The 25,380-nt window shown below is 35.6% G+C and overlaps 3 protein-coding genes across 3 annotated transcripts; 2 read left to right on the top strand and 1 right to left on the bottom strand.

The window, feature by feature from the left end:
* Positions 1-668: 668 nt before the first annotated feature.
* Positions 669-7,690, bottom strand: LOC145642328 (uncharacterized). Its single transcript, XM_081693461.1, has 9 exons — positions 7,349-7,690; positions 6,614-6,846; positions 5,831-6,026; positions 4,175-4,345; positions 3,976-4,092; positions 2,476-2,673; positions 2,314-2,373; positions 1,844-1,942; positions 669-1,165 (listed from the first exon to the last, which is right to left on the bottom strand). Exons 2-9 carry the CDS (start codon positions 6,751-6,753, stop codon positions 821-823), a joined length of 1,326 nt encoding a protein of 441 aa, XP_081549587.1. The 5' UTR covers positions 6,754-6,846; positions 7,349-7,690; the 3' UTR covers positions 669-820.
* Positions 7,691-10,670: 2,980 nt separating this feature from the next.
* LOC145642327 (uncharacterized) lies at positions 10,671-12,565 on the top strand. Its single transcript, XM_081693460.1, has 2 exons — positions 10,671-11,503; positions 11,966-12,565. The coding sequence occupies exons 1-2, from the start codon at positions 10,783-10,785 to the stop codon at positions 12,370-12,372; spliced, it is 1,128 nt and encodes a 375-aa protein (XP_081549586.1). The 5' UTR covers positions 10,671-10,782; the 3' UTR covers positions 12,373-12,565.
* A 6,004-nt stretch (positions 12,566-18,569) lies between these two features.
* On the top strand, positions 18,570-24,293 carry LOC145642326 (putative inactive ATP-dependent zinc metalloprotease FTSHI 3, chloroplastic). Its single transcript, XM_081693459.1, has 4 exons — positions 18,570-19,965; positions 22,232-22,555; positions 23,080-23,380; positions 23,722-24,293. The coding sequence occupies exons 1-4, from the start codon at positions 18,931-18,933 to the stop codon at positions 23,922-23,924; spliced, it is 1,863 nt and encodes a 620-aa protein (XP_081549585.1). The 5' UTR covers positions 18,570-18,930; the 3' UTR covers positions 23,925-24,293.
* Positions 24,294-25,380: the final 1,087 nt, after the last annotated feature.

Here is a 25,380-nt window from a genome sequence, read left to right as displayed (position 1 = left end):
TTATAGAGTAAATTTTTCAGAGTTGAAAATGTACATTGAAATGGTCAATAATAGCATTACAGAGGAGTTAGGGCCTGTTCTCTTACGTTGAAATTCAATTCAGTTCAGTTCAGTTCAGCTTAGTTTAGTTCAGCTCCGCTCCTAATTTCCTTTTCTTATAAAATATTCAGTTTAGTTTAGTTCAGTTCAATTCAGCTCAGCTCAATTCAGCTCAGTTCAGTCCAGTCAATGAGAACAGGCCCTTATTATGTACTCGTATAAATTTAAACATTTAAAACATGTACTGCATCGCATACAAATAGATCAAGCGAAGTATATGGGTATAGAATGGAGATTAATGTTGAACTTGTCCTCCTTTTATTCGTTGGCTTTGAAATCTTGTTGTTGTTATTGTTCGTTGTTGATCACAATTCAATTGAATATTTGCTTGAATAATACTGGAGCTTGTATAAGTACTTCGCACTGATAAACACCTATCGTTTCTGTTTTGCTTGAATTACACTGTTTTGACTGCATTGCTATGTAGAGTATATCTAGAAAACAAAAACACATTACAGGCCAGCAATTGACAAAAGGCTTAAGCTAAACCAGTATACCTCCATCTGCTGAAGAAATACGTATAAATATTCATGACGAAACAGCCACCTACTTTCAAAAAATCACCATGATTGTATTACTAAGAAGACATATATATATATATATCCACAAAAATCAGATCGCATAAGCAATCATATTGGCCTAAAGGCGCTAATGTTCTGTATACATTCACACAAATGTACAATCACACTATGAAAGAATGAAAGAAGCAATGTTTGTTGTATTAACTAGTGGCATGTCTAGACATAAGCTGAGAATCACGTCGTTGTAACTCTTGACCAGATTGAGTTACTGACCCATCGAGCTTGTCATATTCTGCCTTTCGATGAGAGAAATGTCTCCGCAATGAGAGTTTTTGTAGCAAGACAGCTTCAGGAGACTGAATTTTTTTGACAAATTCAGGAGACTGAATTGATTCTCCTTTCTGCTTCTCAAATCGCTTGCTATGACGAGAAGAACCATTCCTTTCTAATAGCTGCTTCTGCTTCCCTCTTGTGATAATGGATTGGCCTTCTTTCCCATGTACTTTCTCATATTCAAGTTTCAACTCTTCCAAACGCTTTGAAATCTAGGCATCAAAAGTTGACGAAGCATTAATTATACGGAGTACTGAATTAGAATAAGATGTGAAAATTTTAGTCAAGGGAAACCTGGCTTGAGATGAAATGTAAGCATGCAAAAGTTACCTTCTATAACATTATAAAATTAGGGAAGAAACTGTACCAAAACCACAATTCGTTCCTAAAATAATCTAGGACCCTGCCAAATTAGCCAAATCTTTCTTTAGGATCATTTTGACATTAATTTATTTTGGTGTTAGGTAAGGAAGTGAGAGGTTCCACCAAGTACAGTGTACAGTGTACAGCCTGAGTATATTAGGGAAGTGTGTGAGGTTCCACAAGTACATCCTGTAGAATATGTAAATAGTAGTAAATATTTTTTAAAAAGTTTCGGGTTAACAGCAAAAACAAGTTTTTGGCTAAGTTACAACTTTGATTATAAGAATTCACAACCACCCAGTCTCAAAGATCGACAAAATCATCCATTGCTAGGTGATTTTCTTCCAAAATTACCATCCTATTCGTCAGATAACCCCAAAACAGCCCCATTATTCTTGAATACTTGATCATGTAAGATGTCCATGAAAAGGCAGCCATCTAACACTTAAACCCATCATATATCTAAGATATTTTAACACATAAGAGAAACTGAGTTATATAGTAGTAATAAAGATGGAAGTGCTAACCTTGATTGAGTAGGCCAAGGGCAACAATGTATCAGGGTCCATCACTTCTTCGGGAAAATTTTTCAACGCATGTATGAGTGACTCAAAAGGTAACTTCGTCTGATAATCAAATAAAACACTTCAATCATCAGCAGCCAAGTACAAGTAAAATCAGGGTTTAAACTTTAAACAAAAAGCAACAGAGAAATAGACATAAGAATGAGCCAACTCAGTCACAAACTCACTCACAACCCATGGGAAATCAGACTCTACATATAATTGATCCAAGAATAACACGAGAACACACGTAACACCCACACATACAAGTCCTCCACAACCTTTCTTATTATTAACCATTCAAGTAAGGCCACCACATCCGAGCACATATTGTTCCATGACGCCATGATGAGTACAATATAAATACAATTCTTCGTCTTTATCATCCCCAATAAAAGCTAAACTTAAAAGCAGAAATTTGTACAAATGCTCACCAAGTCATCTTGACAACTCTTCAAGAGAGCCAAACCAACTCTGAAGACAACTTTTACACCCTGTCCATGAAGGGGGAAAAAACATGAACACAATTCCAGGAATACCGAAACATTAGGGGATTTTTTTTTATATGATTAAAAATATTAAAGTAATTTACTAACCTCATAAAGAAAGACATCCCAAATTCGGAGGGCCAAGTGAAAGGGAAAAGAATAAGAGAACACAGTAATGAACCATTGACTTGCATACATGCTGGGATTTATCAACTCTTGAGAAAAATGATCTCCGAGCTTGGGCAAGTATTCTTTCACCAAAAGATCAAACTGAAAGAGGTATTGTTGTACCAAAGGCAATCCTGACTGGACACAGTAAAAAAGTCATATATCTATACCCATAAGTATTAAAGGAGGAGAAAACATCAACGCTTGAAATTCAGGTAATGACTTCCAAGAGTTAGAAAAGACTACAATTTTATAAGAGAAAGTTAACAGCGATAGACTTTCCATATAATAAATAAATCAGACGTCTTTATAATATGAAGAAGATTGCAACAAAGGACACACCCATAGACCACAGGTTACGCTATGTTAAAAGCCCAAGAGTTAAAGACAAACACAAAAACACCACTGAAGCAGCCATCCCATGGGAGCACCAACTTAAACATCTTGGCAAAAAACTTCCATAATGCCATGTCATATACTTTTTGGCATCTGTGCTACCTGTAATAGGTCCTGCAAACATCGTTGAGTTCATCATCATGTACTCCACACTCTGGGTCAATGGCTTATATTGTAATCTTTCTAGCCAGACCACAGAGAGAGATTGATGATGACCATCCTGGTACAACACTACACCAAAACCCCAAACAAGGGGATAGGCTATTATGTTAGGACAACCCTAGAACTCAAGAACTTTACAAAATAAATATAAAGAAAGCATCAAGGACAGAATCAGTATTTTCAGTGAACTTGATGGTTCTAAAGTTTAATCTCCCAAGTTTAACTAACGGATCAAAAATAGGTCCCTGCTTTTCAAATTAAGGCTTAAAACACACCTTTAACACAGCAATCTCTCAGACACAGTAAACATTCAAAACCTTTTGGACAGCTCCCTTGATTAATTACTACCTCTTTTATTTTCAACAACCATCAGTCCATCACCATAATATTAGCTGCAACTACGACTACAAGCACAAAAGTGAATAGCCAGTGGCACAGTGGCACCTAACAATGAACATTATTTTCTGCATAAACCTCATCCTCTTAAATTTAACCTAAATATCTAGGACCGGAAGGTCCAGAACTTATAATACCAAAACAGGGTTCATTGACCACATTTCTATTCATAAAACGAGCTCATGTTGTAGCAATTGTAGTTATGTTATAGTCATTGGTCAATGTTTCTTCACAACTTTCTGAATAGTCCTCCACAACCCAGCAGCTCTCACTCTCTCAGGGCTCTCACCAGCCAAGAGCAGTATTATGTACATGACATACATTCACAAAGTCCTAAAAGTTATTTACAACAGATACAAGCTAACAGTAACTCTAGCCATAACTTTGCATATGGACATTAGTCCAAAGCATGTACTAACAATTGAATGGGACTATATAAAGTCGAAACCAAATAATACATCACTCATGCATAAAATCATATATTACCAGATATAACCCTTCCATCGGGGCATGAACAGCTCCTTTAAGCAATGCAACCAGCAACCAAAATGCATCCTCCTCGCTCATATAAAGAAGCAGTAGACCAGCTATGAACCCCATACCCTGCATTCCAGAAAACAGATTCATCAAGAAATTTATAGTTGACAAGTCCTCACCTGAAAGGAAGTAACAGGATATAGCAAACCTGAACATATCCAACATCTCTGTCATATACAGAATATGCTTTTAGAACATTGTAGAGAGATCTCTGACCAGGACCATGCCTTTGCTGGAAGAAGACATGAGACGGGAAAGTACGTGATATATCTCGAATAATGTCCAGCTCTGACGCTGAAGTTTCATATATAACCAGTTGCTGCCAAAAAATAGTTAATGGCATCAATACATGCAACCTAATACAGAAAATAAACAAAATGGAAGTGAAAAAAGCAATGCCCTCCAGAGACACTTTGCAATCAATCAATCAAAGCCTTAATCCAGAGACACTTTACAAATACTCAATACCAACTCTACATATTGAGCTATGAGGCACCAATTGGTTATAAAGTCACTCAATATACACACGACTGGACAATAAAAATCCAATGATATTCTTGAGTTAAAACAGCAACATGCTTAAGTTTAAGACTTAAAGAGGCAAGACAATTGACAAATGACACATAACCAACATAGATAAATAGGAGGTGATCATCATGATCTGCTAATGTCACATAAAAATGATATGCTAATTATTATGATACACATGCATCAGAATCTTGTAAGGGTACACCCCACCCTACTTGAAGAAATGGGAAAGAGAAAGACCCAGTAATTTTAGATCTAGCTCACTAAGCATATCAAGAGTCCTAAAACATTGACTCGTATATCATCAAATGGGATCGATGTAACTTTTGCTCAATACAGATAACGAGATAAGCCAGAAAAAACGCACAGTAGAGCTTGTCAGACATTTCTCATTTATAAAAATATAATAAAAAGATCAAATTTCACCACCAAGAAATACAGTACCTATGGTGCAGCACTTGAGGCTAAAATTAGCAGGCTAGCAGCACTTAAGACACATTTGAAACTGCAGAGTAATGCAGACTACTTCAACTTGGGTAGAAGACAAAAATTAACAGACTACAATAGGTTTCTTGATTTCATAGAATGATAGAAGACTATTTGACAAACCAAATATTAAATAACTACTGTTAGAAAAATAGGCAGATACAAAAAATACCAAGATATTGCTTAACAGTTGTGGAACCAATCACAAGAACTGTCCCAAGGAACATTGAGATTGCTGTACACATGAGATCAAAAGCTCAATCAAACAACAGCCATTGCTTCTAAAGTCTCCCAAAATACAATGAGTTCACAAGCTTGAGCAAATTCTATTAATTGAAACTATCTTGAAAAGAGAAATTCATTCCTAGCGAGAGTACATTTGTTTTCCATGTGACGCAGAAAGATTGTTTTAGTTGTATAACCCAGGGTCCAATTGGATATTGGCAAGTTTATTTCTCTCCTTTATAGTGCTAAATTGTACACGTGAGACTTCCAGAAAAAGTTAGCAATAATGCATAAAGTCCAAACCCAATACCTCCAAATAAACTCCTACCCTTGGTTCTATAAACCTTACATCTTTAACAAAGAGGTTTCAAATTGACCATTACTTCAATACCCAACAAATCAATGATTGTCAATTACTTCATGAAATAAGAAACACATGCAAGTTGAATCAATCATATTTAGTTGACTATAGCCCAAAAGCCAAAAGATAATGCATCACTAACTCCCCATGAAAAGGATAGAACCTGACCTCTAAGGTTTTTAAAAAAAAAGGGAGCATGATTACCTCATAGACCCCAGGATTCATGAGCAAGAGATCACGACTTCCAGAGATTAATTGCCAAACTAGGCCCCTCAAACAATCAGGAATGCCTTTTCTGATACGTCTTTTAACCACAAGAGGTTTCCTCTTTACATAATGCTTCCAATCACTCCCACCAACCCCAATCATCTTTCTCCATTTTCGAACTCTTCTTTCCTCCCTGTGAAAGGTATTCATCTCATGTGTGTAATCAATAATACATGGGAAACAAAAGATAGAGAGATAAATGGAAAGGAGGGGTATGTAATTTTGAAGACTCAGCTATGTTGCCTATGTATACTGAGCAAAAGACAAATTTTCATGCATCAACAAATGCAACAGTGTATAAGTTGTGAATAGCTAAAACACGGAAGGAAAAAACAAGCAAACAAACAACTGTAAGCGAGTAGTATCACTGGCACACTGTTCCATCAAGCATTATGCTATCAAAGCGATTAAAGGATAGAATTAGGTCAAAGTGTGATCTGTTATTAAAGTTTACAAAGGCAGTCCAGTTGGTTGAGATAGAAACAACAGTTTTCATACTAAGCTTATGCTATCCTTAACGATTGTAAGGGAAAAAGAAGAAGACACTTGCAATTGATAGAAAAGAGTCAAATGAACATCATCTTACATAAAACATTAAGTCACGAGTCATCAAATTATGCATTCAAAATTTCCCAAAAGCCAAAAATGACAAAACCAACAAAGAATTGCAGATGTAGTTATGATTATTGCTAAGACAACTATAAATTCCACAATAATTACCTCTCGGATCCAGAAGTCGACTTGCTCCTCTTCAATTGATCAGGAGAACTGCTACTTTCTGGCTTTATAAACCCAAATCTGTCCACTAGTTTAGGTGATGATGGTCCAGAATCATCTTCATCTATTTTCTTCTTTTCCATCCTACTATCTAACACAAGATTTAAGTCCCCAATATTCCCCTACCACTGTTATTAGCATGTTGCAACTTGCCCCAACTGAACAGCACCAAGTTTCTGGGAATTCAATGCAAATGCAAAAGAACAAAATTTAGAAGTGGAATTGCATATGTTTTCATTCATAATCACAGGTTAATGTTCTGTTTAGCCCTAAAAGAAGCAAAAAGTAAGCAAAGTAACAACAATCGACGCGTGATTTTGTCATGATTTCGTACTCATCCAGCCAACATTCACATACATAGCATATAATCATCTATGCATGTAGTAGTTATTCAACACCCAATTAAGTTTACAGCTTAACAGACCAACACAGCATATCAAACAAACTAAATCAAACAAGATAGTACAAATTTGAGCCCAGAAACTGAAAGATCACGCGAAAAATGCCCACAAATCACAGAATAAATGACAATTTACATAAGAAAATTCAAAATCTGAGAAAAACCCATTAAACCCCACGATTATTCTTCAATCAGAGTCAACAGGAATTTGTTAAACGATCAATAATATGATTTCAAAATCAAAAAATCATAAGTTATAGCGAAAGGAAGAAAGATACCATGAGAGTAGAAACCCCAGAAGCGACTTCTTCTGTAAACAACGGTGATCTAGAAGTAGAAAACTAACTAAAATCTAAGGAATTTGGGGCCAAAAATCTAGGAAAAGTATAATTTTCTACCAAAATCTTGTTGATGTGTTGGAAAATCTGGCAAATTTATTTGATGAAGACCAAAAATGAGATAGACCAACCAGAAATTATGAACATTTGACTCTGGGACCTGGGAACTGATTGGGGGGAATTTTGTGTAATTCCTTTCTTTATTTTATTTTCTCTTTTTTATTGGAATTATATTTTGATTATTTTCCACTTTTAGGAATTTTTGACAATAACAATATTGCATGTTAGCCACAATTGAGTGGAAAAGAATGTTCCTCTAACCTTTGTTTTAAAAGGGTTTATGGTGACATGTTAGGACATGGAAGGTCTATTAAATTTTGCCCCATAATTATTGGATCCTTTTTCATAGCTCAATAATATTCTACTGATTTCAAATTAGTGACACAGTTTGACTTTTTGCAATATATTTCGTAAATAAGTGTTAATACACGCATTTTTTAAATTCACTAATATATTAAAAATTAATCTTATAAGTAAGATTTTGTTATATAATTTCATAATATCAACTTTTAAATATAATTTTCTCTAATATTTAATTACGTACATACAAATAGTCGGATTATAATTGTGTCAACTATATTAAATAGGATATAATTATGAATAATTAAAGTTAGAGGATAGTGTGCCATGAGATTCGACATGACTAAATATGATTGATCAATCAAATATCATTTTAATTTAACGCGTCAATTATCACACTTAAAATTGGTGTTCAATCATCTTGGACTAAATAAATAAAATAAAATATTCATGATTGAAGTATATTATTAGAACAAACCGAGGAGACATAATCTAGCATGTAGCAATTTTAATTAACACCTTACCTTTGCATCCAAATTTTTTTCCTTTTTATGTATAGAATCATTATTTTTGCACTCTAAAAATTCATACTCATACAAATTAAGGGTCTGTCTAGCTTTACTGAATTGAGCTGAACATAAATTATTTGAGTTGAACTAAACTGAAATGAATTGTTTATGAGAGAAGAAAATTAAAAACTGAACTTAAGTGGACTGAAATGAGCTGAACTGATTGGAGGTGAACTGAACTAAACTGAAATTAAGCTGAAGAAAATAGGCCCTTAAACCTAGATGATATTATATCTACAAATTTAAAGTGCTTCAAATGGTATCATGGAATAGGTTTATTAAATCCTCTCATAGTATATCATAAATGTACATTGATAAGAGTTACAAACTTGTGTAGAGTTCAGGTAATTTTTGTGGCGCAACTATAATGGAATCAAGAGCCAAAAAGGTTAAGGAAAAAGGCATATAAGATTCAAGTGAAAATATCACTACAATAATCGATGACACATATGGATTGATGATGATAAGTTCGAATAAGTTAACTCATGGCTGATAATATATAAAAAATATATATATACTTGATATCATACATTTAATTTATTATTGTAATAATAAGCAACATCCCCTCTTAATGAGGGACAATCAGTATCTGTATATATTCATTTGGACTTAGGGTCTATTCTGATTGACTGAACTTAGCTGAATTGAACTAAATATTTTATGAGATAAGGAAATTAAGAACTGAACTGAATTGAACTTATTAGAGTTAAACTGAACTGAATTAAAAATAATATGAAGATAATAGACCCTTAATACTAAAAATCTAAAACAAACACTTTCTTGTTTTTTTTTTTTTTTTTTTGTCTAAACTCACACATACACTGTAACTTATAAGCTTGTTTAGAAGATACAGATTACCATTCTTAGTACACATATTAATAGAATATTTTAATTAATTTTCTAGATTAAAGTTGATTCAATTCATTATATCAAGTTAAATTAAAAAATTTAACTAAAAAAAAATTCTATATTTCGAGTCCGAGTCAATAATCCGAATCAAATACTGAAAAATCGAGTTAGTTTTACTCGATCTACTCTCCATCAATGAGCATCAAACTCAATATATATACACCCGCATGTATCATACAACCATGAATATTTGTTCTTATTTAGATATTTACTAGGTTAGATCCCGTGTCATGCACGGTAATTTCAATATTTATCATTAGTTTAATACATTAATACAATTATTTTACTATTAAAAAATAATATCAAATTGCAAAATAGGATGAAAGTTCTATAATTACGATTTTTTAAATCATTAAAGAAAACGAAGGAAGAAATGCATGCACGACTAATAAAAATAACTATGGATTACATTACAAAGTTATTGATAAGATTGCATTATTGTATTATATGACTTTGTTCCCGTCATAAAATAAATAAATAAATAAATAAATAAATCTTTGTTGAATGCGTAAAAATGAATATACTTAAAAGAAATATTATTGTAAAGTAAGTATTAAATTAAATACTTCTCTTAGAAGCTTTGGAAAAAAAAAAAAAAAAAAAAACATCTTTTAGTGAAAAATTTTAACCAGGTTATGACAAGTGTCATTTATGGTTTCGCCTTTAGTATAGGTATATTGATTGATGATGATTTTTCATTTTATTATCAAATGAATAATAAAAAATAATCTATCTATACTAGTCTATATCTACACTAGTCTATCTATACTAGTATTTAAAAACACAAACCACATATTTTTCACATGCCACATGTCATCACAAGTCACTCATTATCCTACATGCCACATGTCACATCCCTTAATTTTTTTGTTTAAGTCTTTATGTATTCTATAACTTGGAAATTCAAGAAATAAAATGAAGTGTTTCATTTCCACCATAATTTGTACATATTACATAAAATATATAAATTATAATCAAAATTGTCTTTTCATCTCATACACTTAAAATATAACTTAAACTAATACGTCACTTCATAATCCACAATCTTCATGTATACATACCTAATCCTTCATCTTCTTTCAAAGTTCTACTCTAACCATTTTTTTTTTTTTTTTTTTTTAAGTTTTAGCAATAAACAATTACTTCGTATACTATATCAAAAAGTTTAAACTTATGAAAAGTATACCTTTATTTGAAAATAATTTATCCAAGTAACAACCCGTGCATCGAACGGATCAAAATGCTAGTTTTAAGTTAATAAGGTGTACAATATACCCGAATGTATATAAAAATTCTAAAAGCTGGATTGGTTGGGCTCAATTCAACAAAGAACAAAAACTGGGCCTCTGGAACTAATATTGGAACAAAAAATTCGTACAAGAAAGCCCAGAAAACAAAAAAAAAAAAAAAAAAGAAAAAAATAAAAAAAAAAACCATCTTTTGCAAAATCGCAACCCTAAAAACAGAAAAACTCTTGCCCCTTACTCAAAACCCAGCTTTCTCCTTGACCCTTCCTTCATCGTCGCAATTCGAAAAATGAAGAAGAAGAAGCAAACTTCCGACGCCCTAATTATCGACGCCGACGATACCACCGCCGCCGCAGTCGCCGGAAACTCCTCCGACGTTGTCGGCGACATCAAAACCTTAGTCAAAGACCATGCTAGCTTCTTCGACAAGCTTGTGGAGTTAATTCCGGCGAAGTTCTATCTTCCGACGAACGACGATGATAAACCGTGGTTTCAAGGGCTATCCAAAGCAGCGAAAGCAGAAGCGAAGCTTAAATCAATTGAAAACACGAAGAAATCGAGACGTGATCGATTAGACCCTGAGAAATCGTCGAAATCAACCCTAGATTTGTTGAAGGAGTCATTGGAGACCAAAAAATCAGTGAAGAAAGATTCAGATAACGACGACGATGATGAGGAGGATAATGGTGGTGGTAGTGGGTTGAATTTGAGGAATTTGGATGATGATAAGAGGTCGGTGACATATGAGGAGCTGAGGCAGAGGTTGCATAGGAGGATTGAGGAATTACGAGCGAGCCGAGGCGATGGAAGCGGCGAGGGAAAGCGGAGGAAGGCGGAGAGGAGAGAGATGAAGGATGGGAGGAAGAGGTGGAGGGATGATGATAAGGTGGAGAATGTAGAGGCTAAAGAGAAGAAAGAAATTGAAAGAGATAATATTGAGAAGGAAGTTTCTGAAGCTGCTAAAGGAATTGAGTTTGGGAAGGTGAAATTAGCTGCTTCTAGTGATGATGGTAAGATTTTCTTTGATGTTATTTCAATTTTATTATTGGAAATTCTCTTTTGTTTGCATTGGTTTTATTTCTTTTTGATAATTTATGTCTTGTTTCTGTTGAATTATATGTTCATATTCTTGTAAATTGCAATCATTCAATCTTTGAAAGTCAGTAACATCTTTACTGTTTTATTGTTCTTGTGCTAACTAATTGTGTTAGATGACATGGTCCAACATATATTTTGTTGATACGATCCATTGTAGAATTAATGTGTTGAGTTTACTTTGTACTATGAATGTGATATTGTAGAATTTATGTGCCGCTCTATAGTTTTAATGGGTTTATATGTGTATGAAATTATGAGATGTTGGAATGGCTAAAATGGTTTTCGAGGTTGGATTGATGGAAGTAGTTACTATGATGGACATTATTGAACATGGGAACTGAAAATTGTCTACTTTTTGTTGTTTCTAATTGCAGTATCTAATAAGAAGAAGAAGAGGCGATTGTCGAAGGAGAAGGAGCTACAAAGAGCTCAGAAGCTGGAAGAGGCAATGAAGGATCCGGAAAAGGGTGGTGAGTTGGCAAAGCAGCACTCTTGGAAGTCAGCAATGGAGAGGACAATGGGAAATAAAGTGCATGATGATCCCAAGCTGCTGAAGAAAAGTTTACAGAAGGATAAGAAGAAGCATGCCAAGAGTGTTGAGAAGTGGAAGCAGAGGACTGAAACTACTGAGAAGATGAAGCGAGGGAAGCAGGATAAGAGAAATGAGAATATTAAGGCTAAGAAGGACAAAAAGAAGCGATCGAAAATTGATAAGAGAGAAAAGAAGCTTATGAGGCCAGGGTTTGAGGGCCGCAAAGAGGGCTTTGTTACAGGGAATTAAGGTTTGCAATAGAGTTTTTAATATTAAAATTTAGTCATTATGTAATTTCACTCCTTCGAGGGGGAAAAAAACAACTTTTCATGGTTGTAGTTAGTTAAGGGGGATGGGGAGGATCAAGCTTTTGCTCCTTTATGTTGTTTTGCTGTTAAAGTCCAATCATTTATAATGAAGTTCACTCTTTTTTGACTTTCCATTTTTTTGGCTGTTATCCTTTTTTTTCTTTTTATTTCTGGATGAAATCCATGATATGTTTGGTGTTATATTTAAATCACAGGGAGTGGATTATGCTTGTACATTGTCTACTGAAGATTTAGCATTATGCACCCAATTGATGAAGGTTTTTAGTATTTTTGAGCATTTCTGTGGTCGTTTTCTCCATATTATAACCATATATTGACTATCAAAGTATCAAGTATTGAAATGTAAGGCGAGATGTAGACCTTTAGTTGTATATTACTCATTGGTTTGGCATCCTTTGAACTGAAGCTCAATATTCAAATCTAGTAAGTTTGGGCTCCAGCATAAATGAAGTAATGTCAGTGCTAGAGCCTACCAGCCTAGTCTCTCTATGGACTCTATCTCTATTTCTTTTCTTTAGCTCATGCTTTCTTTTGCTGCATTTTACTCTGTTTACCTCTTTTATTGTGCTATTTTTTGAGCTGCTCACCTCACAGTGATTATGGTTGCTTAGATGCTTCCTTTGCTCATTGCAGCATTCATTTTCAGATGCGTATTGGTTACTTTTGGTACACATGAGTTTGAGTTTGACCATACCGTGCTTGTTTAATCAGTTGAGTTTCCATTTTCCAAGCCTCAATGTAGTTGTGAAATGATTGATTCGTCATTTGAAGATACAAAGAGTTGGTTTTTGTCCTCATAGCAGATATGGTCACAATGCCACAGTGTTGGCACTAAGCAGAATGCTTGTGATATGTACTGATTGCAGATGAATACACAGCTGTTTTGGCAGTACTGGCGAGCTTTTGAGTTCCAGACTTACAGTATGTATCTCTTTGTCCTGCTTACTTTCGACATAAGGTAAGTAATACTTCTAAGTTTTTTGGATTTTTTATTTTGACTATCTTGCTAAATGAAAAGATTGTGAAGTTGCACTGATATACTGATGTTATCACATTTCCCTGGGTACCTTTTGTATGGATAGACTTCTATTAAGTAAGGTTAACTAGCATAGTAATCTGACCTTAGTCTTGGTGTACTTTTATCCTAGTTATTTTCAATTTTGGATTAATTATATGAGAAAAGGTTGAAGTGTATGATGATAAGGTTGATAACTGTAGTAGCTGATACCTTGTGTTAGGTAAACAACTACAATCATATGACTGATGGAGGACTTGGAATTTCCATTTCTTGAGAGTGCTGTTGATTCAAAGTGGTTGTCTCTGATTAAGCAGTGGTCACCCGTCAGTCCGTCACTGCGACTAGATATAGAAACTCAGAAAGAGAGATAAATTTTACCATTATATTGTTATCCGGAGGACCGGAGGTTGGGGATTCAACCCTTGTACTAAGTTAATTTCTGGTTGTATGCCACACTGAAAGCCACCAAAAAGGTGAATGAAGTGTTTGATTGCATTGTAAAAATTGAAGTGCATCAACTATCAAGAACAAAGTGCATACAAGTGCGTAACTCGTGGGAAGTTACTGACTAACCAAACAGTTTGGGTCAAAAAGCCAAATCCTGAAGATTGCTAAAGGCGCTGGTTCTCTTAGTGAATCCTGAAGATTGCTAAAGGTGCTGGTTCTCTCAGTGATCAGTTGCAAAATGGCCTAAACTCTGATGTGACAGCAGTGAGGATCCTTGGAAATTTGGGCGAATGCCTGATCCAGTAATGCACTATGGAAGGGTTTTTCCATTTAGCTGGTCCCTACTACCTAGACCATCTCAATTGGAAATGTGTATATATATATATATATATAGTGGTCAGAAATCTCTTTATGTCCATTAGTTGGTAATTGTTCAGAATGGGTTAAGGTTATTGTGGCAGTTGTAGTCTTGTAGGACTTAACGTAATTTTGATGTCCGAAGGGCAAGGACAAATCGATGAGCGCATAAGTGAAGAAAGGCAATGACTGATAAGGCTCTTGGGCTCTTTCAAAGTGTGCGGGGTCATGACAGGATCACATGACTCTAGGAAGGGATCAGGCTACCTCTGTGCTAGCAGCCACAGTAAGACGGGGCTGATCAGGGAGGGAGTGTTCATCAGGTCACCTGGGTCTAAAAGGACATAAGTAGTAAATCAAGTTGGAATAAAAGTTTCCAATACTCAGAGAGACAATTGGAAATGTATTGGGCCAAATGTGGCATATGTAGCTGCAGCTTTCACATGCTAGGCTACTGATTCATCCGTTCAGGACCTGGGTAAGTGGCCAATGTGCAATTATCCTTTGGAAGTGTTATACCCTGACAAAGCCTTATACTTCTGTAACTGTTATCTTTATACGATCTACTTGTTTCTTTACTTGGCCTCTGTCACACGGAAGATCTGCTGTTACTGCTTCAATCCTCAGCTGTTTCTTAGCAGAGATATCAAAAGTGGTGTAGCAAAATTGGGGCATCTTTACTTTTGCTGTATAGGTGGTTTACTATGAAGAAGACCTGATCCCACTGTCATGAATTTAACATCCTCATAAACCATGTCATAAGCCTCCCTGGTCACCTGTATATAAGGATTGATGGTGTCTGAAGCTTTGCATCATAACGTCAAGGAGGTGGAAGTGAAAGATCTTATGTTAAGCCTTGACATATGAGAAGAAACCAAAAATGCTGCTGATGGTGTTTAGAAGCTTTTGGACTAATCAACAACCTTTTATGTGCCTGCCATGCAGTGAACAAGACCGCTTTTTTCCATTATTGACAGCATTTCAGATTTTGATGGTTTTGTTGGATGTACTGAGCATTCATACATTGAAGGTTTAGTTGTACTGATGTGCTGGAAAAAGTTTCAAATGGCTCTCTTGCCAAAATTTTAGAGCTATAAGCCTATAACAACACAGTCTTAACTCATTCTGCTGAATCCTGTTCAACTACTCTTATTTTGGAAGCGTGGTGCGATGGTATCATATTGGCAGTTTATAGAATTATAGATTTGAGTTGCATATTTATATTCGGTAAATTGATTGGTCTTCCTGATGTCAATGAGGCAAGTTTACTAAGTTACCACAAGTAACTTTTTCTGCTAATTAAAAAAATTAACTAAATAAAATTTTCTGCTAACTTAAGTTGCTTTGCTCTTTTGGTTTAACTTTGTCTCCAACTTATGTTGTTTTAATCTAAATGTACTTGATGATTTGGAGAGACTTAACCATCTGGTTGCTGCATCTTTGATGTGTATGTTATGTACTTCTGTTCATCCTGTTTAAAATACCTAGCTGGTAGTCATTAAATCTGAAACTATTGTGCCTTCATGTACAGATGAATTGTTTTTCTGTTTATTTATCCATATATTAGTCCAGGATATGGTAAATTGAGAATAATTTCTTGATTTTGGGTGTCATTGCTAGCATATTAGTTAGTGATATTATTAGAATGGTGATATGAAGTTGGATAGCATTTTTATGCTGAACTTAGTTTCATCTTAATGTGTGGGTGTGGCCGTGGGTGTGGATTTTTAGATGTGGGTTGCTGTGTTGTTCATTTTTTGTAGTCAATGGTTGATTCTTAATTTCCAATTCTATCCTTGATTTTGAGGATTTTTTTCTGCCCAATATCGTTTGTTTGCCTTCTTCCAACAGTATATTTAACCATTGAAATGGATCTCATTTTTTCTTTTAGCAAGTATTTATGCCCTTTAGTTACCTTCTTACCTACAAGCAGATAGCAATCAAGATGTTTACTACAGTATCCATCTAAGGGCTTGTTCTCATTGACTGAGCTGAGCTGAACTGAACTGAATTTCAACGTATGAGAACAGGCCCTAAGGTTCTTCCCAACTCTTGTAGTCATATCTAATTGAATGACTAAATGGCCTTAGCTTTTGCTTTGTAATGTCTGGCTGTCTGCAGAAGAATGTCTAATTAGTTATCAGATAGAATACTTTAGGAATGATTGTCGATTACTACTTACAAAAGGCACACCGTGCGGTTTAGCTGTTTAGGTGATTACTACTAAAAAACTGGTGCTGTTTTTTCAATTAAATCAACAGACTAACATAGAATTTGCTTATGAGATCATGGGTCAATTGGAAACTACATATTTCTTCTTATTGCATTTAGGTGATGTTGATTTAATGCTATTTCTTGTAGCAGATGCTAATGTCATGCATTTTTTGCAGGTTGTGAATCACATTGCAGCAGGTCATGAAATATTTTTGCCTTGCCAGAAGGTAGAGACGATTTATGCCCATGTAGCTAATAGGAAAACTTACTGTCCTTATATTTTCACATGAATGGGTGTACTAGATTATAGACATATCTGTCATCTGTGACACTCCCTCACAATTTCTTTTGTTACGAACCCTTTCCTGTCCTTGAGTTTGCATTTAAATGGTTGATCTGGCTGGTCACCCACTCTGCAAACTAGGGCCTTTCCTTTTCCCTCTCTTGTTCATCCTGATAAAGTGACAATGGTTTCGTACATACACTTCAGAGGATAATGCATTCTGATCTTTTGCCAGATGTTTTATACAACAAAGCGTCTGCCACATTATGAACTGGGGTTATGTTCTGCTTCAGTTACAAAAAAGTTTACTTCCTAGTTGCATCACTCCCCCTTGCCAGCTTATCTCAGTAAGGGGACCTGGCTGGAAATCTTCTTATATACTCCATTCACAAGATAAATGAGTTCTTTCAAAAGTAAAAAGGTGGGGGCTTTTGTGCTGCATTTTTGAGAGAGCAGCCACATAAAGTCATGTACAACATGAGATTTCAGAGCATAGGCAGAAAGTCCGGGTTTTGCTCGCTAAAGGGGCGTCTGTATATATTGCTGGTTCATCTGCCAAAATGTTTCCTGATGTTGTGTCGACTTTTTGAGGAAATCATTACGAAAGAAAGTGGTTCCAGAGGAAGCTGCTGTGAAATGGTTTACAGCATTGGAGAAAGCTGGTCGAGTGATTGGTACTATGTTAAAGGATGGTTCTGGCTTCTGTATGTTACATGCTCGACTAGTTAGTGCTTGACTAGTGAGGGTCAGTTATATGTTGGAAGGATGGTTCTACCTTGTATTATGGACCATGTATCGTTGGTGCTCATATGCTATATATTAGGATAAGAGCTCCTTAAGATGCAGGAAACATATATAATTAGCCGCTGAGAAAAAATCAGATATTTATAGTACCATGCAAAAATGCATGAATTAAGTGAAAATTAATAAATCCTATGGTTTTGTTCATTTACAAATATTAAATAATCAATATATGTGTGTTGGGTGGATAGAGTTATGTAGTTTGGCTAAGTTACAAGAAGTTATAGCTCTACAATGGTAAGCATGTAGCTAGCAATTATTTAGAAAATTGTTAGCAAGTCTTTGCACAACCATTATGGATGCTCTTAGATTCCTTCATGATACCTATCTTCTTATTAAATTAAATAGGTTTAACTTTAGGCTTTTTTACGAGGGAAATTCCTAATGTATTAGAAGAAAGAATAAAAACAGACTTGAGTTATTATAAACATCAATAGCCATACTACTAGACATGTTGGATACTCCAATTGCGAAACTAAGAAAGGAGAGAAAACGAGTGTATTTGATAATATGCTCAATCTTTCAAGGTATTGCCCAAATGTTTATTATTAAGTTGATGACTAATAGGTTATCACCTTCAATTTCAATGTTTTGAATATCACATTGAAAAGCAAGTTAGATTTTTTTTATGAAGAGTCGTAGCTTCCACTATAAATACTTTTGCATTGCCGAGATTGAACGTAGATGCCTTGATAAGTTCTCCATTGCTATCTTTAATAATGATTTCCGCTGCTGTTGAGTTGTTACGAACCAAATCGTCGAAATTGAGTTTGAAGAAATTGTTAGGAAGCGTCTTCCAAAAAGTCTTTTAAAGATTACTCGTATTTTATATGTATGTATACGGTAGAGATTTTGTGATGTGTGTATTTTATAAACTCCAAATTAATTCCATATAATATCATTTATATAGCATGGTATTTTGAAAAAAATAAAATAAAAATTTACAACTCCACATGAGAATATGAGATCCGTCCCAAACTTAAACTCGTTAGATGTTTACCATATCACCAATCACCAAAACCATACAAAAGGGGTTTAAGTCGAAAACTATTCTTATCTATGATATCCCAATCATCCCCCAAAGGTTGAAGCAACTTCTTCTGTTCTACACAATCCCACCTCTTCAATCTTCAGGGGCATTATATTATTCGAGGTAGAATTAATTTCAAAACTCCCTTTATTTCTTCACCTATTCTGCTGAAGAAGCTCAATTTTTAATTTTTATGGTTGCTTTTTTTTGGATTTAAGCTTAATTATTACTCTGATTAACAGTATAAAGAATTGGGTTTTACAATTGATTGCCAATTATAGTTTTGATGGGTCAATTTCAGTAGCAATTTCACAGTTACATATTAAAAATGTCATCTTTTTGCCTGGTTTCTAGTTGTGGAGTAGTGGGTAATCCCAAAAATTATAAATTTCATGCTGTTAGAGCTAAATCTTTTGATAGCTGTATATGTAGATCTTATTCTGTATTGCCCAATTATGGTTGTGCTTCTTTTTATTCAATGAAGCCTCAAATTTATAGTAATTTGTTGGGTGAGGTTGTTTGTTGTAATAAAGTAAGGTCAATTAGTGATAGAACTAGTAAAAATAAAGATGCCCTTTTGGAGAATAGGGAATTTTTTGATGTAAAGAGGAGGTTTTCGTTGCGATTGCGGCCGAGGTTGAGGTTGTTGTCATTAAGATTGAAAAGGGTTTCAGTTAGATCAACGTTGAATGGTTTTGGGATGTTTTTGAGAAAGCATATGAAGAAGGTTACCCTTGCCACTTCAATTTCCTTTGCTTTAGGAGTTTGTTATTTGTTTGTGAAGTTAATGTCGATTCCATCACCGAAAGTTGTTCCTTATTCGGACTTGGTAATGAGCATTCAGACCGGGTCTGCCTCAAAAGTTCTTTTTGAAGAAGGGTCTCGCCGGATATACTACAATACTAAGGCTACTAATGTTGATTCTCCTCAATCAGAGGAAGAGAATTCGGGTTTGGAGAATGATCAAGCTGAAAATGTAGTAGGTGGAGTTGCTGCCGTGGCTGGGGTTACCACTGAAGTTAGTACCACAGGTGTGCCTGCAAAAGGCACTAGGAAAAAATCTGCTGCTCCTGAGTGGCAGTATGCTACAAGAAAGGTTGATAATGACGAAAGCTTTCTGCTAGGTTTGATGAGAGAAAAGGGAATTACATACAGTTCAGCTCCTCAATCAGCACTTATGTCATTCAGGAGTATATTACTTACTATCTTGACATTATGGATTCCATTGGCTCCGTTAATGTGGCTGCTGTATCGACAACTTTATGCTTCTAATGGTCCTGCGAAGAAACGAAAGCCTAGTAATCAGGCTGTTAGCTTTGATGATGTGGAAGGTGTTGATACTGCAAAAGTTGAGCTCCTGGAGGTATGCTATCTTACCTTCCAACTTGTAAAATCAGATGCACTCATAAGACAGAAACATGTTTACTCTGATTTATAATCCCTTAGTAAATTATTATGAATTATGCTAAGTTCTGCTATCCATATTACCTTTGTGTGTTCTTTGAAGGCAGTAAAATTAGTGATAGAGGGTTGATTTTTGAAATTAGGCAACCACCTAAGGCTTTTGTGAATAAGTACCTACTCAGATTTTAGAATCAGAGGCTTTGGCTTTACAAAGTAATTTGAGGGTATGGGACAACCAGAAAGCTTCTTTTTTTCGGAAATTCATGGTGGGTAGTGTGTGTGATGAGTATATTCATCTTTTTCAAGTAGATTTTAAGACCTGGAGTTGTCAGGTTTTTTTATGTTCAAATCACGGCTAAATTATTCTCATCATAAGGATTTCTATGCACGAGCAATCATGTAGACTAGAATAGAGTACTACAGACATGGAAAGATCTATTACTGGTTGGCTGTGTAGTTATGCTCCTAAACCGTCTGGTGGATGCCTGGATGGCATCTTAAGTTGGTGTTTGGACCTTACTGTGGGATGACTCCTGTATGTTCATTGTATACAATGAATATTTGGATGATTGATCATAGATGAATCTTAGCATCTTATAGTTCTTGTTATTCTGACAACTCATTTGGTAGGCAGAAATAAATGGCAGTAACTGTGATAGTGTGATGAGGTTGTGGGCCTTGTGGCCACTTTTGCCCAAAATAAAATGTAGTGCCACCGTACATGATAACGCAACTCTGCCCTCGAGCATGTGTTTTCGATACAGTTCATTACTGCTCTAGTGATAGTTGTCATGTGAAATTTGAGAAGAAATTACATGAGGGTGAAGTTGCATGTTGATGGCCACTAAAATGCAACTTTCCTTGCAAAATTACATTTGACATTCATATTTGTGTGTGATTGTGTGTTAATAGCTGATGTCAAAGCTCAAAGTTTAGCTAGTCGATGTTGTTCCACTGAAAAGATTTAAGATGTAATTCTCTAATAGGAAGGGCTTCTTATTTGAATATAGGTTGGGAAGCAGTTATGTTTTGTTGGGTGCCTGCAAACCAATCTAATGAGACTTATCTAGATCCCATGTGAATGTTTATAGAACTTAAGGGAAAAGGAATTCCTCTTAGCACTGTCCTTTTTGGAAGGTTAGTATGTAGCAAAAGATCCAAATTTAAAAACGGTGGTTAAGCTATAATCATGTTTAGCAGACCTAATTCACTCATTGGTTGAAGTCCAGGCAAAAATTAGAATTGGAAGTTTCCTTGGTTAAATGGAGTGTAACCCAAGATCTATACAATCTTCACCAAAGACGACACCAAACACAAATGGCATTCCTGGAGCTTGTATAAAGCTATAAAGTCTAAAACCCATTTAAGGCTTTCCATGGAAAATCAGGAGATCTCAGGGTCTTTCGAGTTCCGATAACTATGATATCAGTATTCAATCCATGGCATCAAATCTGAGGCTATTACCTCAGAATAGGTGTAGTGGCTGTATTCATGTGTAGGAGGCCCCTCCAACATGAATATTTAGTCTGGGTTTTCCAAGAAAATTCCTGGGGTTGCTTGTTGATTTGTGTCTATATATTTGCTGTCTACACCATAGATCATGCTGAACCCATCATATTCCCAGCATCAAAGGCTATTATCAATCAATCAATCATACTTTGAGGGGTGAGAATTAATACTCTCCGACCTCAACTTTAGGAGTTAAGTGATTCTCTGGCAGTCCCTATAAGTTAAAAGGTCCTTAGTAGTCATTATGTTTGGATTATAACAAACCCATGATAGCCCTGTGGACCTTTTTCCATAGCTATATATAACCAAAGGAAACCCAAGTGGGAAATGTAAAGTGAAATTTATGAAACCCATGAGAAAGCCTTGTAGAGATCATGCTGTTAGACCTTTCAAAAGTCTGATGATTGTACAATATTCCACGACTTTGTGTGTCTGGTTGAGGTGGGGAATGTGACAAATCTGTCATACATGAGGGCACTGAACAGATGATTAATGTTTTAAGCATGCATTATTTTGGGAGAATGTTTGAACTGTTCTCTTTTCTTTTCTTTTTTTTTAATCTTTCACTTTTTAGACTTGGAGGGTATTGGATATTCGTAGGAGTCCAGGTCTCCAGGACATAATTTTTATTATATATTGGGGCGGGAAAGGGGGATTTGCTTTGAATTATCGTTACTGTCATTGACCTCTCATGATTACATTTTTTTCCGATGTAGATAGTATTGTGCCTTCAGGGTGCTATCAATTACAACAAATTAGGAGCAAGGTTACCACGAGGTGTTCTGCTGGTAGGTCCTCCTGGAACTGGAAAAACCTTGCTAGCCCGTGCTGTGGCAGGAGAAGCTGGTGTACCATTCTTCTCTGTATCTGCCAGTGAATTTGTTGAGTTGTTTGTTGGGAGAGGAGCTGCACGTATTAGAGAACTTTTCAGTGTTGCAAGGAAATGTGCTCCATCAATTATATTCATTGATGAACTTGATGCTGTTGGAGGAAGGCGGGGTAGAAGTTTCAATGATGAACGTGATCAGACTCTCAACCAGGTAACTTTGTCTTGTATATAAAATATAAGTGCATCTTGCTGAAAGCTCAGTAGATGATAAACCCCCTCACTCCCCCATATAAATTAAAAATGAAAAGAAAGAAAACACATGGTGCATTGAAGAATTTAATATCAGCAGCTGGTAGACTTGGTGCTTTTCGTTGTACTTGGTTATTCTTCCTTGAGATCCTTCATTGTGTAGTCTTTGTTGATTTATCATTTATGTGGATGGCTTTGTCTATTTAATAGTTCCTTGGAATCTTTCAAGCTCTGTTCATGTGTATTTTGGTTTAGTATTTTGGCAGCATTATGTATTTATGTTTACACTTTACATGATGTGACTCAGTGTGTTATATAAGCAGGCAAGTCAACCTACTATGTTAATTACTGGTTTGTCGTAGTTTTTTACTTCTTTTGACTGTTCATATTCCTATCTGAGGGTCCGTTACATCATTTGCATGTGTTGGAGGTTTTTACTGCTTATCATGTGTACTAGACTGAGAGTTGGATTTTTTATGCTTGCAGTTGCTGACAGAAATGGATGGGTTTGAGTCAGATACAAAGGTGATTGTTATTGCTGCAACAAACAGACCTGAAGCATTAGATCAGGCTCTTTGTCGTCCTGGTCGCTTCTCAAGGAAAGTTCTTGTAGGAGAGCCAGATGAAGAAGGGAGGAAAAAGATACTGGCTGTGCATTTAAGAGATATTCCTCTGGAGGAAGATAAACAGCTTATCTGCAACCTTGTTGCATCCCTCACCCAAGGCCTTGTTGGTGCTGATCTTGCCAACATTGTCAATGAAGCTGCATTACTTGCTGCACGCAGAGGTAAGAATCTTGGCTATATGATGCAGTTTACACGCTTTAGCTAAACATACATTAACTCCACACCCCCCCGCCCCCACCATCCCCTTTCCATTTTTATGTCCGCATGTGCACAAGTCATGAGAGGCATCACCCCCTAGAGAATAGTCAGCATCATGAACCTTGTTTCCGCTTCATGGGACTTCAGAAATTTTCCTTCAATTTGCAATATGATCTGTATGTACCATATACAGAATCTGAACATTCATTTTAGTTTTTCAAAATTGTCACGGTCTTCTTTCATAGATTTTTGCCGATGTTTAAATTGGATTTTAACATTTTGAAATGTATTTGTTTGTAAACAGGGGGAGAAGCGGTTTCAAGAGAAGATATAATGGAGGGCATAGAAAGAGCAAAGTTCGGGATCAACAGTAAGCAACCAACCGCGAGTGTAATCAGCAAGGAGCTTGGTAAATTATTCCCCTGGATGCCATCTATTATGGGAAAATCTGATCCAAAAACTGAAGGAACTCAGGGGCCACTAGGTTATCAAACATTAAGCTCATGATACTGCTATTCTTTCTTTCTCTTCTTTTTTTTTTTTTTTTTTTTTTTTGGTAATGGTTATTTTTTTGCCACATTTACTTCAAAAAATGAAGGTTCTCTGTTACGTGCAGAAATTTGGCTCTTTTCTGTAATTAGTTTAGAGGTGGGCCAGGCTATTAGTGGATTAGTCTGGCCCAGGCCCATATGGCCTCAACTTGGATAGCATCATAGCAGGCCAGGCCCTTGCTTGGCCCAGTGATATAGATTGATGGATTCTGGGCTTTGTTTCAAAAACTTACTCAGACCGATGCCCGTTTAAGGCCTGGCCTGGTATTTTCGGCCTTATTTAGCAACATTTTGACAATCAATGGCAAATCAGTATATTTGCAAATTTAAGTGAGTACTCAAAGCTTACCAATAGAACAAACATTCGAGTCATGTAATATGTAATGACAAGTGATTCGATAAACTAGTAAGGAAGTTGTTCCACCTTAGTTAGATCTCTTGCTTATAAGCTTGAGAACACAACAACATTTATTGAGAGAGTTGTGTCCGGTCAGAGTTCCAACCCAACTTAGATTAAGGATTTGTTCTCTTCAGCTTAATTTCAGTTCAGTGCAGCTCAGTTCCTAATTTACTTTTCTCATAAACAATTCATTTCAGCTCTATTGAGTTCAGCTATGCTCCAATTAGTTCAACTTAGCTCAATTCAATTCAATACTCCGTAAATGCCCTAAATCTAGTAAGCTTTGCATTACCGGGAAATTACTGTAGAATAAATACTGAAAGTAACATCTAGAAATTCTGATGCAGAATTGTCAGTGACTCCCAGCTGTAATTGCATGATATTAGTCCCCAACACTCAACTAGTTCATAATACTGAAAATTCAAATGCAGACAAATATCAAGGACCATCCTAGTCACAAACTACTCATGCTTCACTTTTTCTTCCATTACATGAGGAATCGGACAAGCAATTAGGAAACCATTACCTACTGTATTGTTTGTAGAATTGTTGCAAAATATCTTGATTTATTCACTTTGACTCTTACTTTATTTATGGTTGATTGTGTTCTATACTTCTATTAATTGGTCTAATATAGGGTCTGTTCATATTTACTGAACTGAGCTGAACTGAACTGAACTGATTGGAGCTGAACTGAACTGAACTGAACTAAGCTGAAATGAATATTTTATGAGAGAGGGAATTTAAGAGCTGAACTGAACTGAACTGATTGGAGCTGAACTGAACTGAACTGAACTGAACTGATTGGAGCTGAACTGAAAATAAGTAAATATGAACAGGCCCATAGTTGGATGTGATTTTCAAATTTGGTTAAACTTTGACCGTAAAATGTTAATGTGAATATAAATTTTAGGGGTGAGTAAATATCATAAAAATATATGGTGTGAACACAATTAAAAGTGAATTTGTTTAGTGTTTAGGAGAGCCATAGAGGGCGGGGTTGAGAATCAAT

This window comes from Chenopodium album, chromosome 8, assembly GCF_948465745.1.
Source record: "Chenopodium album chromosome 8, dcCheAlbu1.1, whole genome shotgun sequence".
NCBI lineage: Eukaryota > Viridiplantae > Streptophyta > Magnoliopsida > Caryophyllales > Amaranthaceae > Chenopodium > Chenopodium album.
This window is presented reverse-complemented; position numbering and strand designations above follow the sequence as displayed.